Source organism: Danio rerio, chromosome 4 (genome assembly GCF_052040795.2).
Source record: "Danio rerio strain M-AB ecotype USA chromosome 4, GRCz13ab, whole genome shotgun sequence".
NCBI lineage: Eukaryota > Metazoa > Chordata > Actinopteri > Cypriniformes > Danionidae > Danio > Danio rerio.
Window position 1 is genome coordinate 5,179,475 of NC_141024.2, and position 16,249 is coordinate 5,195,723.

Here is a 16,249-nt window from a genome sequence, read left to right on the forward strand (position 1 = left end):
ATTGTGTTCAAGTTCAGTTCTGATCTGAAGTGTTTGTTTGAAAGTTATTACAGATGTTGTTTATTTGTGTTGCATGCTGGATCTTAGATTCAGTCCAAGATCATCAAAGCCTGCGGAGAGGCATTATGTGACCTTTACACGTTTACTTATTAGTGCATAAAAACACAAATGTGGAAATGACACACTCAAATACCTGAAAACAGATCTGCTGCTTTTGCAATTACACCGCTATTTTAATTAGATCACCTTTCCAGCATTCTGCTTATCTGTCTGATAGTACTCGGCATGCAGAGTCTGAAATAAAGACGTCACAGTAGTTGAGTAATCCCATCTCACCTGCTGCATTCAACACAGCCATTATGTAATGAATGCAATGTGAAGCTCGTGTCGATGTCGAAACTGAAGTGTGCTGTTTTCAGAGTAATCTTGTGATCACATCGGTGATTAATTGGAGGAAATGATCAGTTGTGTTTACCGTGAACATCAATGCCCCATCAGAGAAATGTGTTTGATCTCAGTGGGGCTGATGTCTTGAGCAATGATGAGATTAAAGCAGGACAAAAACAATGGACTGTTAATCTGCGGGTCGAAAGCAGAGTTTCTGAACACAGGCACACGCTGACTGATAATCAGCTTTTAGCAGGTCCACTGCCAAAAAAAAAAAAAGGAAATGTGGTGGTGTAATGTCGTGGATATTGGTAAACAGAGGTTTGCTGGTTCTCAAGTCTCATATAAGGAAGCATTGTGCATTTGGTAACTCTGTAAAAATATCTGTAAATAAGCAGTTTTAAGTATTTTGGGATTTTTTTCATCCCATTTATTTATGCATTTGATTTGCATTATGGGACCTTAATCATTCTTCCAACAACATTTAACCATGAAAAGTTGGAAAAAGTGACTTTTATTGACATTTTTAATAGTTCAAAGTGCTATATTTTCTAGATTGGTTATGTATATCGAAATACAAAAACTTTGTAATAAACTACCAGTGCATTTACAGAGTGTATATTCTTTCTTATACATTATATTATTTCAAACTACTAAAATGTCAATAAAAGTCACTTTGCTAGTGTTGCACTTTTTTAACATCAAAAGTGACAGAGCAGAAATCAAGCTTCCACAATGCACAATGTACATTCATATTTGTTTGAGACTGATGATGAACTAGGAACTCTTCACAATAGGGTCCAGTTAAATGCCTTTTGAATAATAATGTTTGTTGGAGTTTTTTATAACCCTCACAATGCATTCAAAATTTGTATATGATTATGTAGTTGGATATATATTTATTTATTTATTTATTTATTTATTTATTTATTTATTTATTTATTTATATTCTTCATATATATATATATATATATATATATATATATATATATATATATATATATATATATATATATATATATATATTTATTTATTTATTTATTTATTTATATTCTTTATATATATATATTTATTTATTTATTTATTTATTTATTTATTTATTTATTTATTTATTTATTTATTTATTTATATTCTTTATATATATATATATATATATATATATATATATATATCTTTAAATAGCTAAAACCATACTGTGTATTATCTGTAACTTCTCATTGATAAGAGATTACTACACTTTTAAACTTTAAAACATTGACTTTTCTTTTAAAAGAGAAGAAGTAAACCTGTTAAAACTATAAAGTAAATGAACTGTGTGCGTAATTCTACAAAATAAGTCAACAGTTTCAAGTTACAACAGGTTACTCATTTTTTAAAGTAACATACTTAATCAGTGTGTTTTTACCATGTTATTACTGCAGTAACATATTATCTGGTTTATATAACTGCATTGGAATGAATAGAATTTAATTAAAATCATTTTTTAAACCACTAAAAACAATTATGCAACTTACAGCAAATGATGTAATACGTTTTCAAACGAGATCAGTTCATTTTACTTCAATAAGCTTTCAATTTGAGGTGGAAATAGTGCTAATTTTGTCATGCTGCACAGTAAGTTTGCTTGTTTATGTCCAGTCCCTAAAAATGTAGCATTAGATATGAAGTCCACAGTGAAAGTGAAAACTTATACAAATGACTTCCACTTGTTACAATTAAATGAATCAAGTTTGACAAACTTAATTTATGAGAGTTTTCAGTAATAAGTCAGTCCTTTTTAAGGTGTAACAAGTTTTAGTCATTCATTAAAGAGAACTACAAGAATGGAACAGTACATACAGTACAGTATAAATAATTTTCTATCTATAATATTATTAGATATAATACTTTTATTGCAGTACAAATGACTTTATTTCCACGTTAAGATAATAATAATAATAGTTTTATGTTTTGTGGCAAGAATTGTTCACTATTAATAGCAAACAATACCTTTTTTTGACATAAATAAATGACTAAAAGTTGTTTTACCTAAAAGAACTCACTTAATTTATTATTGAAAACTCTCCTAAATTAAGTTCGTCTAACATATTCATTTAAATGTAACAAGGCAAAGTACTTTGTTTAAGTTTTAATCTTTCACAATGTATGCATATAAAGTAAAAATATGCATTTTTAATAGCAGTTCTCTTACGCTACTAAAACTTGATAATTCTTTTTCTTTAATTATCAATTATAATTGCTATTACTACTGTCAAAAATGTATTTCTACATAATTTCAATAGGTGAAGCCTGATTACCTGATTAAAACGAAAGTAATATAAAAACACTTTTTATCATATCATTTCTTACAGTCAACACACACACACACACACACACACACACACACACACACACACACACACACACACACACACACACACACACACACACACAAAAACACAAAGTTTTGTTTCCCTTTGCAAAATATGTTGTTTTATTAAGTTTCATTGTATTTACCAAAATATCCAAAGCTCATAGAAAGTACTATTATATTCCTACATATCAGTGCCTTTCTGCAACCTCCTCATAAGCTCGATTTGTGTCTGGAATGTGAGAGCTTGTATTAACTGTGCTTGGTTGTTATGAAATCTGATTAATTATGAAATATGAGTCACATGACACATGCTCATGCCGTCAGCCTAAGCTCTGCATGCAACTTTACACAGCCGAAGTGCTAAAATCATTGCATTAATTACTGATATTTTTTGTTTAGTAAATCCATGTATTAGATCATGCACTGTTCATCTAAATGTATTTTATTACTTACGAACAGCAAACGTAATTTTTTGAGTGTACACAATGTAAAAAAGTTTTACTGAGGGTTTTATTTTCACAAAAGCCTGTGTAAAAGCATGCAAACTGCATATATAGAACTAAAATCATTTTTTAAATTTAATTAATTGATTAAAATAAATGAAAAACAAATTGAATATTCTATTATTATAGTCTATTATTTCTTTTGTTGCTTATTTATCAAAAAGCTTACAAATTCTATGTAATATATTGCAAATAATTATTTTAAATATGGTTTTAAAAACACACAGAAAAACAAAAATAAAATAAAAAAAACAAGAAAAAACTGCAACAAAATTAATAAAATGCTAACTACAATTAAAATGTTGAATTATTTATACATTTAATTACAAATATTGTATTATATATATATATATATATATATATATATATATATATATATATATATATAATTATAATTTATAAATAATAAATAATAATATTTTATAAATCTATGTATGTATATATATATATATATATATATATATATATATATATATATATATATATATATATATATATATATATATATATATATATATATATATATATATATATATGTGTGTGTGTGTGTGTGTGTGTGTGTGTGTGTGTATGTATATATATATTTATATAAATATATATATATATATATATATATAGAGAGAGAGAGAGAGAGAGAGAGAGAGAGAGAGAGAGAGAGAGAGAGAGAGGTAGAAAGTAAATCATTTTAGAAATTATAAATTATACACACTCATATAGATGACATTGTACTTTTATAAATTGATCAAATCCTGTAAATGGTGAATGAAATGAAAAGAAGAAAATCTGCCAAATGTTCCATTGTGTTCTGTCTCTTGTGTAGGAGTCCTCATGTGCTTACGTCCTGATCGTGACAGCAGTATATTGGGTTTCTGAAGCCGTTCCTCTAGGCGCCGCTGCTCTCGTCCCAGCCTTTCTTTACCCTCTGTTTGGGGTCCTCAAATCCAGTGAGGTAAGATGGTAATCTCTCTGCATTCAACATCCCACAATAAGATGTTCTGTGCGACAGGTAAAGTCTTCACTGACTGGAATACTGCAGGTTAAATGTTTAACATGCTTAAGACTGTGCATTTATTGCAGAACTGGTTTAAGGAGTAGTTTATGACCCATTTACTCTGGGAAATATCTGACCTGGTTATCTTCAGTGAGTCTCTCTATCAGGGTATGCTGCAAAAAAAAAAAAAAAAGAAAAAAAATACTCAAGCCAAGCATTGTTGCGTTGTTTTTCAATAACATTTACATTTAGTCATTTAGCAGATGCTTTTGTCCAAAGCGACTTACAACTGAGGAGACATTCAGCAATTTAACAAGAAGAGGCAATACACACAAGAAGAGCTAATTATACAAAGGAACTGTGCTAGAGTTAGGAGTGGGGAGCGTTATATGTTTGTTTGCTTTAAATTGAGAGAAGAGTGTTTCTCCAGATGGTTTGTCAAACCCACTCACCTGTGTGAGGCACACTTCATAAATGCACAGTTTTTTTTATTTTTTAGTGGTTGTAAGTACGTGTGTTGTAAATATTTGCAAAATTAATTTCGGTTAAAGTTTCAGAGATATGAGTGTGTTTTCTACAGGTGATTTGTCCAGCCCACTTACATGTGTGAGACACACTCAGAATTAATAATGTTTTATTGTTGTCGTGTGGTGAGGTGGGGAATAAAATATCCAAACTCTATAAAATCAAGAAACATTTAGTTAAATAAAAAACATTAAATAAAGCACATTTCAAGAGTTCACACTGAGCTAATGATTGATTATAAAGCAAGTTTGGCATGCTGTTCCGAGAGAGAGCCCTGAGCTCTGAAGATCCTCTAGCCCGGGGCTCCCTCCCTTGAGCTCTGGTAGAGCTCGATGCACTCCCCTGCTGTTTACAGCTAATGACCAATTAGGAATTGCTATGAAGAAATATACTGCTAGGAGCATATCTATGGTGCCAATTTAAATTAGTCAATTACTGAAGTCTCATGTCTTTGAATGGTGGAAGTAAACCGCGGGACCCGGGGGAAACTCATGCAAGCATGAGGAGAACGTGTAAACTCCACACAGAAATGTCGACTGGTTCGGTAAGGACATGAACCAGTGACATTTTTGCTGTGAGGCAACGGTGCTAACCACCGGGCCACCCCTTTTAAGAAAGGAAGAGGACTAGGGGTGGATGGGGAGATTTTTTAAAACAAAGATGACTGTGGTATGGAGCTGGTTATTTATGGTGACTGAGGAATAGTCTGGAGAATCATATATTAACTAATGCATGACCAGCCGTGGTTAATCATAAGCACGTGATTCTCTCTAAATTAGTTAAATATTAATAATAATTAGTTAAATAAACTTCACAAAGGTGAGGATTTTTGCATAATATATAGTATTAATAGTAATTTTGCGTCTGAAGTAAAATGTGATTTTGAATTATATTACAAAACAAGTCAAAAATAGCAAGGAAGAAAATCCTATTTGCAGTTCACACGGAATGTGTGAAAAGTAAAAACTCTCACACTATTTTTGTTTCATCAAGCGTGAGAGTGAGTTTTACAGCTCTCAGAGTTGCTGATCATTCATTCACAATAAACTGCCAAGCTGTTATGTAAAACAAAATGCTGCATCATGTGACTAAATCCCAGTAACTAACCTGACAAAGCAACCTGTTATCTTAAATACTTGTAATCGTGTTTGATAAATATTCCCCCCCTTTTTACGTAATCTTTTTCAGTCAGAGATTTTGGGTCATCTGAGATGTTGTTATTTATGTATATCCCTAAAATCCTGATTATCTTAAAAAGTTCATTGAACAGCAAATGGCATTAATATAATTTATGAAGGATCATGTGCCACTGAAGACCGGAGTAATGTAGCTGAATAAATGACATATTAAAATAAATCCAAATAGCAAATATTTATTAATATATTTATATGTTTTATGTATTATGTATGTATTACGTATGTATATTAACGTATGTATTACGTTTAAGTGATCATTAGAGAGTAGAAGAGACTGCAAGTGTAAACGCAAAGTAAAAAGATGTTTGAGATTGAAGGTGTACAGAGTTAAAATGATGTTGCAGTACTTTAGGTGGGAGCGAGTAAAGGCTTTAACTGCGTGTTGCGGGCATAGGTCAAAAAATAAGTCAGATGGTATTGCAATAAAAACATAGTTAACAAAAACAATCTCACGATTCCTTCTGTGTCATACTGACGTTGCATTTATGCAGGTTACTGTAAGTGTTGTGTGGCCTAGATAAATTAAACATCATATAATATCTGTGTTTGTTTGCAGGTGGCATCTGAATATTTTAAGGACACCACCCTGTTGCTGATGGGAGTCATCTGTTTGGCCGCCTCTATTGAGAAGTGGAACCTGCATAAGCGCATCGCCCTGCGGATGGTCATGATTGCTGGGGCCAAACCTGGCATGTATGTAGTACAGCTTTGTAATGCTTTTTATGAGGAGCTGTTCGTGAATGTAAAAGGTCTCTGGAATCAGAGAAGTATCGAGCCATCTGAACAAACAGGCACAATCTGACCAATCAGAGCAGAGTATGGCCAATCTGTCAATCATAATAGACACAGCCATAGTCTAAGAGGAAAAATAAGCATGCGTTATGGATGTGACCAAAAAATATGCAGTATACAACATACTTTGTAGAAATTCTGTGAATTAAACTGCACAACCCCTAAAAATAATGTTCATCAAAAGGATAAGAGTTGGCTCTTTATAGATTTAAAATGATTGATTTTATATTTATTTTCCATTTTGGCATTTATGAGGTAAAGCTTCATTATGCATGTGACAGATGTGAAATTGACACTTGTGTGACTTTATAATTGTTTCAAAACACTGACAGAGACATTACAATACTGTTAAATACAAGCCTATACAAAAAAGCTAGAAATGGTTTCACTATTTTTGTGAAAATGGCATGGTTGACATTTGCATGGAATTGTTTGTGTTGTAGGCTGGTGTTGGGCTTCATGTGCTGCACGGTTTTTCTCTCCATGTGGTTGAGCAACACTTCCACCACTGCAATGGTGATGCCGATCGCTGAAGCTGTGCTCCAGCAGCTCATCTGCACCGGCATCGCAGATTCACAAGAAGATTCGCAGGACTTAACACAGGACGAGGAGAGCGGTGAGTTACTTCATCAGAGGGTTTTATAATTTAGCCCTCGACTGTATATTGTTTATGATGTAATCTTTCTGTCACGTCATTTCCAGACAAAGAGGAAAACCTGGAATCAAGCAAGAATCACCTGGAGCTGCTGGACTGTAAAAAGTAAGCAAATGCCCTTTCTGGGCAATGTAAAGTTTATTAAGCTATCTATAAAAAAAAAAGCTTATGTTTTTGTATTTTCGCTTTGTTTACAGTGAAAAAAACGAAGTCTGTATGATGAACGAGGTAAGATCGAAATCTGCCATTTTATCCAAAAAGAAAACAAAATTAGAAAGAAACAGACATACAGAGAGGAATATTTGTGGATTTCTGCTTAAAAATGTAATATGTCCAAATGAATGAATGAATGAATAGAATAATGGATTGATAGGAGGATGGAAGGATGAATAATTGGATGGATGGATGGATAGGACAATAGAAGGATGAATGAATGAATGAATGAATGAATGAATGGATGGATGGATGGATGGATGGATGGATGGATGGATGGATGGATGGATGGATGGATGGATGGATGGATGGATAATATAATCATCTTATGGATGAATGAAAAATTGGATGGATGGAAGGATGGATGGATGGGAGAATGGATGGATAGGATAATGGATGAATGGATTAATCGACCGATGAATAAATGAATGAATGAATGAATGAATCGACTGAAAAATGAATGTATAAATGAATCCCCTAATGAAAGAATGAATAAATGGATGGATGGATAAATGAATGAAATAATGAATTAATCATCTGATGAATGAATGAAAAATTGGATAGATGGATGGATGGATGAATGGGAGGATGGATAGATAGGAGGATGGAAAGATGAAAGAATGAATGAATTAATGATTAAATGAAAGAATGAATGATTTAATTAATTGATGGATTGAATGAATGGATTGAATGAATGGGCTGTATGATGAAAGGGTGAATAAAAAGTGAACGAATTATTGAAACTTTAAATTGTTTATTAAAATTACTTATAAAATCTCATTCTGTTGTTTATCAAATGTCTAATAGTAATATATGTGAACAAAACTCAGACTCAGAACACGTTTACTGTCATTTCATCCTGTCACTTGAAAAATTTAATTGAAATTGATCTTATAGGACATACTTAGAACATATTTCCATATGACCGTCAATTAAAAATTGTCACAACACAAAGTTAAAAATGTCACTTCAAATTTTTTTTCAAGATAATATATATATATATTCAGAAATAGGATGAATTTAGTGCATTTATTAGTGATATATCTTATTTTAGGACCTTTATTGTTATTATACAACTCATTTTTATAAAGATTATATATTTTTATACATAAGACAGTTGTGTTTTTTCGTACAATAGGAGTTGAACGGGCTATCATTAAAGCCTGGCTTCGGCCCAAACTTTTCTAGAGAATCAAATGGATATCTGCCTGAGGTGAGATCTGCCTTCAGAAAGCTGACAATAATCACAGTGTGCTTTTTCTACTTCTAAAAATCATTCATTTGTACACTGCAAAAAAAAAACAAAAAAAAAAACGACAAAAATCAATAATCAACACAACAACAATATTCTTCATGTTGATTTAACTTAAATAACGCAATCAATAATTGATTTAAATTCATCAGGTCTTACAACTTAATTTGTTTAAGTTATACAAAGTTTAACTCATATTTTAGTCAGTTTGAATGATGTAAGTTGAGATGATTAGAAAGGTTTGATTCAACTAAAAGAAATTGGGTCAGCAAGAATTTTTTTTTGACAGTGTATTGTTTCCAAACAGGCTCCAATTAGCATTCCAGTGCCAAAGAAGCCCAAAATCCGCAGGGATTCTCTGTACCCCACCAAACGGGATCACATGATCTGCAAGTGTCTCACTCTGAGCATCACTTACGCCGCCACCATTGGCGGCCTCATCACCATCACCGGCACCTCCACCAATCTCATTTTCGCTGAACAGTTCAACAAGTACGGTAGTAGCATCCTGGACATCATTTTTCTAATGTTCACATAATTTTATGTCTGATAAATTTTCCTGTGTACATAATCGATTGCACTTTTTAAAGTGCAATATAGGGAGTCAACAATACAGTATATGCTAAAGCAGGGTTTTTCAAAGTCTAAGACAGTAGGCCTCCCTTTTGACACAACTTATCCATTGGCGCCTCCCTCCTCCCAAACACGAACGCACACACGCACGCACACGCACACACACAAAATTCTGGACGTTTTCCTGCTACCTCATCATGCTTGGTTTCAAGTTGTCGTCGAAGTTTAGCAGGTCTCATGCTGTCATTAGCCAAAATATCTTGACAAACCACACATAAAGGTCGTGGTTCATCAGCTGGTCCTGTCCACGTAAATCCTAAACTCAAATACTGATCATCATATTGTCGTCTTTTGGGTTTAAGCCCTGAACTTGAAGGCTTTGAATCGGGGGGTCTCAGAAACCGATCCATTGTATTAGCAGCATCGACTGTAAATTAGCAGGCATATACTTGTAATGGCGGGCTTGCCAAACAGAAGCGAATTCACAGCTATGGCCTTCTGGGTAAAAAAGTTTTTCTTATTTTTGATGTGTTATTTTTTTTTTAGCTTCGTTTAATTTTAAATGTTTAAAAATAATAAAAAATACATATAATAATTAAACTTAATAATTTTATTTTTATTATATAATATTTTTTCCCGCGCCTCCCCTAACATGCTCTGGCGCCCCCCAGGGGAGGCGCGCCTCACACTTTGAAAACCCCTGTGCTAAAGCATGCTAATAGGACTTTTAATTTGCCAGTAACCTGGGTTAACTGCTTCCGGTGAACTGAATTCCATTGCAATATCTGCGTGTTTAAGGTCTGTTTTCTTTAAAAATAAGCAATCTCCACTAGCTGAGTGATATTAAATATAAAGTGGGGCTCAGATTGTACAAGAAGCACTGCATTAAATTGCATTTTCCCCGCCATATCTTTATAATCTGAGCATTTATTTTACCCCAGTATATTCAATGGAGCTTCTGCGCTAACCTGCCGATTCTGACGGGCGCATGCGAGTTAACGGCTTTTTGTCTCGTTTTACGCTTGAGCAACTAAATGAATGCCAAAGTCCATTTAACTGAATGTATTTTAATTACATTACAACATTGATGTAAAGGAACTGTAAAAGGAAGGGAGAGGAACCGTATAAAAGGGAAAAAAAAACACAATAACAGCTCACCGGAAGTTTATCAGTATGGGAACAACACTAGCTCTGCATATACCCTATTACAACACACAATTATAGTAAATAGAATCTATCTTAGTTTAGTTTACGACACATTTTTTATGTCAAAACATCGAATAAAAAAATGCACATTTCAAAGCACTTCACAGGACTTTTAATACATTTATTGCATCCATTTTGTGTGTATATACAGTATATACAATTGGGCACCACTGTCTCCACCCAGTTTTATATTTTGACTACTTATTCCATGCATCTGTAATTGAAAGGTGGGCTCTATTTTAACACAATGTAAAAAAATCATGGTTGCCTTAAATTTTTAAGCTGGATCAAATGAACCGTATGAGTTATATGATGTTAAACTGACTTAAAATAGCTTGTGTAACTTCTAAAATAAGGTTACAACATGATTAACTTAGTTTAATAAGTTTCAATGAACTAAAAACATATGCTGTCGTGACTAATTGATCATATAATGGATCATACTGAAATATCAGTAGCATCTCTATAAATCTCTATTCACCGAATCAAACCATACTCTGAGCTTGTGAATCAGAATCAGAATCAATGTGATTCCAATGCATTACAGGCACATTGAGAAAACACCGCCTGCTGCTGGGATTTGTTTAAGCACCTCACTCAATCCGCTCAATCGCATTTCCTGCACACTGTAAAGACGCTAAGCAGTGAAAAATAACCCTTTTTTCATTGTGCAACATTACTTGGCCAAAGGTTATTCTATACTGTATGCCTGTCGCTGGTGTAAATATGTAAATCAGAGTGAAAACAGGGCATTTAGTGGGTCAGTGGGGTTTGTATTGATGCTCTTTCAATTCTTGCAGCAGAATTGGCTGTAACTGTTATCACAGGCTTGACATTTTTCCAGATATAATCAACGTGAAATGCTAAAATCTTGCAGCACATTGATTGGCTTTCGGTATCTTCTTAGTGCTCTAAACACTGTGTAAACAGACCCTTGTCCTTTCCTTCCACACTGATGAACTAAAGCAGACATTTGACCTCTGTAAATTGAGCTGTTACTGTATCTGAGAGATTGTAATTGTGCTTCATTTCCACACTTTGGTGTTTTATTTGATTTTAATTTTTTAATATAACATAAATCCTGACCCATTTTTGTCATGTTATGACATTTACATGTGAAACAGCTAATTAAGTATTAAATAAGAATATCTACTAAATGGGACTTAATTTTATTAATTGAGAAATGATTGTAAAAAGCTTTTACGTTAAAAATAAGCAGAACCATTAATTTCAGTCTGTAATTAAATTAAATTAAATTAAATTAAATTAAATTAAATTAAATTTAATTTAATTTAATTTAATTTAATTTAATTTAATTTAATTTAATTTAATTTAATTTAATTTAATTTAATTTTAATTTAATTTAATTTAATTTAATTTAATTTTAATTTAATTTAATTTAATTTAATTTAACTTTCAGTAAAACTGTGAAAATTTGATTTGATGTTCAAAATGAAATCGGATTCATAACTCTTTTTTTTGTCATAATGTGACATATTTACATGTAGAAAAGCTAATTAAATATTAAATAAGAATATGTATTAAATGGAACTTCATTAGAATGTGATTGTTAAAATGTTTTACTTTAAAAAAAGCTGAACCATTTATTTTAAATCTATATTTTCGTTTCTTTCTTTCTTTCTTTCTTTCTTTCTTTCTTTCTTTCTTTCTTTCTTTCTTTCTTTCCTTCTTTCTTACTTATTATTTATTTATTTATTCTTATTTTTGATTTTATTTGATTTATTAATTAATTTATTTATTTAAAAAATTCAGCAAGGCTTTGAAGATTTGTTTAGATTCTAAAAATAAAACAGCATTTATAATTTATAAATATAAATATATAAATTAATAACAAATACAATAATATATATATAAATATTTTTGTCATAATCATGATTTATTTACACGTGAAAAAAAAGCTTATTAGATATCAAGTAAGAATATGTATTGAATGGGACATACTTTTATTCATTGGGAAATGATTGTAAAAGGGTTTTACATAAAAAAATAAGTGTGATCGTTTATTTCAATCTGTGTTTATTTTATTTTATTTTATTTTATTTTTAAATATAACAGGATATCTGACCCTTTTTTGTCATAATATGACATACATGTGAAACAGCTAATTAAATACTAAATAAGAATATGTATTGAATGGGATTTACTTTTATTCATCGGAAAAATTATTGTAAAAATGTTTTTGCATAAAAAATAAACAGGACCATTCATTTCAATCTGTAATTTCAATCATTTATTTATTTATTTGTTTGCTTATTTACATTATTTATTCTTCTTATTCTTCTTATTTATTTATTTATTTATTTTTATTTTTTTTTATTCTTTTACATTTTTTCTTATTATTTATTTATTTATTTATTTATTTATTGATTCATTCATTTATTTATTTACATTGTTTATTTCTATTTTTTTTGTTATTTATTCATTCATTTATTCATTTATTTACATTATTTATTTATTCTTATTATTTATTCATTTATTTATAAATGTATTCATTTATATTTTTATTTTATTTTATTTTATTACAAATAAATTTCAGCAAGACTATGAATAAATTACTGGGGCAATTAACTATCACAGCTTAAATATTATTATTTTTTGTTTAAGTTTTCTTGTTTCTTGACAAAACAATCTATAGTATATTTCCATATTTAGATGAAACAAACATTTGCCATTATCAAAACCTACAAATTTGAAAAATTAGCAATTAAATAGCTTGAGATAACCAAGCTGCCTCTTGATTCAACTTAACTTAACTCCAGCTTAAGTTATATTGTGCTTGCAAAACTAAGTTTTGCTATGAAATGTGTTTTTCAGTCGTTACCCAGAAGCAAAAGTCATCAACTTCGGTACGTGGTTCATCTTCAGTCTGCCGATCGCTCTCATCATGCTGATTCTCACCTGGATCTGGCTGCACTTTTTATTCCTGGGATGCAAGTAAGAATAAAAGAGAGTGTTTTTGATCTTGAGTTTGTGAAAGGATATTTGCTGACTCTGTTCTCTTTCCACAGTTTCAGAGAAACCTGCTCACTCAGCAAGAAACGCAAAACTAGAAGAGAAATCCTCTCCGAGAAGCGCATTCATGAGGAGTACCAGAAACTCGGCCCCATCAGGTACACTTTTTTTTATAAAATCACTTTTATTAGGGGTTTAAAAATTTGTGAATTTAAGCAGCTTCTAATGGTAAATATGTATTATATTTTATTTTTTCTAATCCCACTTGATTATCTCACCCTCATTAACATAGGACGTTAGTCTTGTTTTTAAATCTGCCACTATGCTGACACACAGGCATCTGTAGCTCCGCCTTCTTTTGAAAAGAGCACAACCTCATATAAATTTAACGTGACAGTCACCAGAACCGCACAGTTAGAGATATAAAGAGATATAAAACATTATTTGTGTGGTATTTTGAGCTGAAAACTCTTTTGAGCACACTCTCACACACTCAGAGACTTATATTATATTTTCTTTGTAATTAATTGGGAATTATTTATCAGCGATTTCGATGTCACATATTTGGTCAAAACATAAGGATAGTCGCAGTAGCTATTGGTGATATTAAATAAAAACAAAAATGTCCATAAATGATGCATGAACAAATTATTCATCAGCGATTTCTAAATAAAAATTGTTTCAGAGTAAGTCTGACACTATTTTTTTGAATATCCATTTTTTTTCCGGCTGGCATTAGAATTTTGTTCATCGAATGATTGTAGAAATGTTTCTGCTTATTTCTAAATAATTTTAACTAATATTCTTTGTTTTATTTTATTTTTTAGCTATCCTGAAGTTGTGACAGGCATCTTTTTCATTTTGATGACTGTTCTGTGGTTCACCAGAGAGCCAGGATTTGTCCCCGGATGGACGTCGCTTTTTGAGAAGTATGAAATCTTGTTGACCATTACTCAGTCGATACAATTGATTTCCATTTATTTCCTAGAATGAGACTTTTTTTTTTTTTGCTTTGATGCAAAATTTTGCTGACATAAAATGATTATGTGAGCATTACAGGAAACATTGAGTGCTATCATTTAGCAGATATCCTGTGAGATCTATTTCTGAACATTCTTAAGATGTTTTAAAAGAAATACCCAGCTAACAGAAATGTTCTGATTATGTTTTGCTAATATTTCAGTTGAGTTTTAAAAATGTTAGTTCGGAATGTTCTATAAACCACTTCAAGGCTAGTTCTTTTTAAGAATGTTTTAATTAATCCCACCAGGGGCAATTAGATTATGGCAGTAGCCTCATGATATAACAAACACATAAAAATACAGTCCAGCATGCTTCATAAATAATACAAAAAAAACCAAAACAGCAATAGGGAAAGAACAATAAAAGTTTAAACTTGCTAAAATATAAAGTTATAGATCCTTACTGCCACAGGAGCAAAGGTAAATGTATATCTATTGGAAGAGCATTTGATGCTTCTAAACCTTGTTCCAGAGGGCAACAGTACAAAAAAAAATGCTTCAGAGGATGGAATCATCTCCTATCACACTTTGAATTTTCCTTATCATTTGCTGTTCATATAACTCTGCTAGACTACGCAGAGGCAGAGTCTTGACTAAACCTTCAAAACCTTTTATTAGAATCTATTCTAAATGTTCCAAATTGTTACACTCTAAAAATCAATGAGTAATTTATTTAACCCAATGGTTGAGTTACAAATATTTGATGCTTTGTTGGGTTATTTATTAATAACTCAATAAGTTGGGTTAAATATTTGGTGCTTTGTTGGGTTATTAAAATTTTTTATTGGGTTATTTATTTAATAACTCAACAAGTTGGGTTAAAAATGTTGAATTTCAACAGTCAACTGATTTAACTGACACAGAACATCTGTAATAATATATGTGCGCAATGTTTTTGCATTATAACGTTTATTTAAGCTTAAGGTCAAGTTTATTTATTTATTTTTTTCAATCAAATTACCTCTCCGTGTCAGGTTTATTCTATCTGTTTCACCTGCACTCTTAATTATTGATGATACATAGCCGATCTATATTAAATTGATAAAAACGTTCTGTCTGGAACTTAAAATGTAATGGAAATAAAGCTTTTTTAATATTTTTGAAAACTGCATGTTATTTATTTACACAGCCATATTCGTTAAATTAATAGTAATAGTAGCAATAGTAATACAAGAATGGAAAAAAATAACATTTAATTAAAATAACCCAATCCATTGGGTTAAATTTTTATAACCCAAATGCATTGGGTTAAAATAACCCATAGTTAGGAAGGAGCTATAATAGCCTACAGTTGGGTTACATGTTGGGGTATTTTTAACCCAACTATTTTAACTGAGTAGATGATCATCCAATCAAAACATTGGATGAATTCAGTGTTCAGTAATCAATGTATAACTACTGTATAGTAATAAAATAATAATAATAACAATAATAATAATAATAAAGTAAAGACCAGATCATTCAAAACAGTTTATAAATCAAATGCAACCCTGAAGTTTTGTGTTGCATTGATATATTTTCAGCAAAAGCCAAAAATACATTGGGCAAAATAATATATTTGTTTTTTATTGTAAAACATATTTGTCATATATTTTAAGTAAAGTAAGC

At 31.1% G+C, this 16,249-nt stretch overlaps 1 protein-coding gene across 4 annotated transcripts in view; it reads left to right on the forward strand.

Annotated features, from left to right (window-relative positions):
• Positions 1 to 16,249, forward strand: part of slc13a4 (solute carrier family 13 member 4) — a 37,343-nt gene that overhangs the window by 14,323 nt on the left and 6,771 nt on the right. For 2 of the 4 annotated variants that reach the window (XM_087245565.2, XM_087245564.2), the window contains exons 2-11: positions 4,064 to 4,192; positions 6,512 to 6,648; positions 7,191 to 7,363; positions 7,450 to 7,507; positions 7,600 to 7,630; positions 8,754 to 8,828; positions 9,175 to 9,359; positions 13,482 to 13,601; positions 13,676 to 13,777; positions 14,447 to 14,548. In XM_087245565.2, coding sequence (XP_087101691.1) covers positions 6,551 to 6,648; positions 7,191 to 7,363; positions 7,450 to 7,507; positions 7,600 to 7,630; positions 8,754 to 8,828; positions 9,175 to 9,359; positions 13,482 to 13,601; positions 13,676 to 13,777; positions 14,447 to 14,548 — 944 coding nt within the window. In that variant the 5' untranslated portion in view covers positions 4,064 to 4,192; positions 6,512 to 6,550. 4 annotated transcript variants of the gene reach the window in all.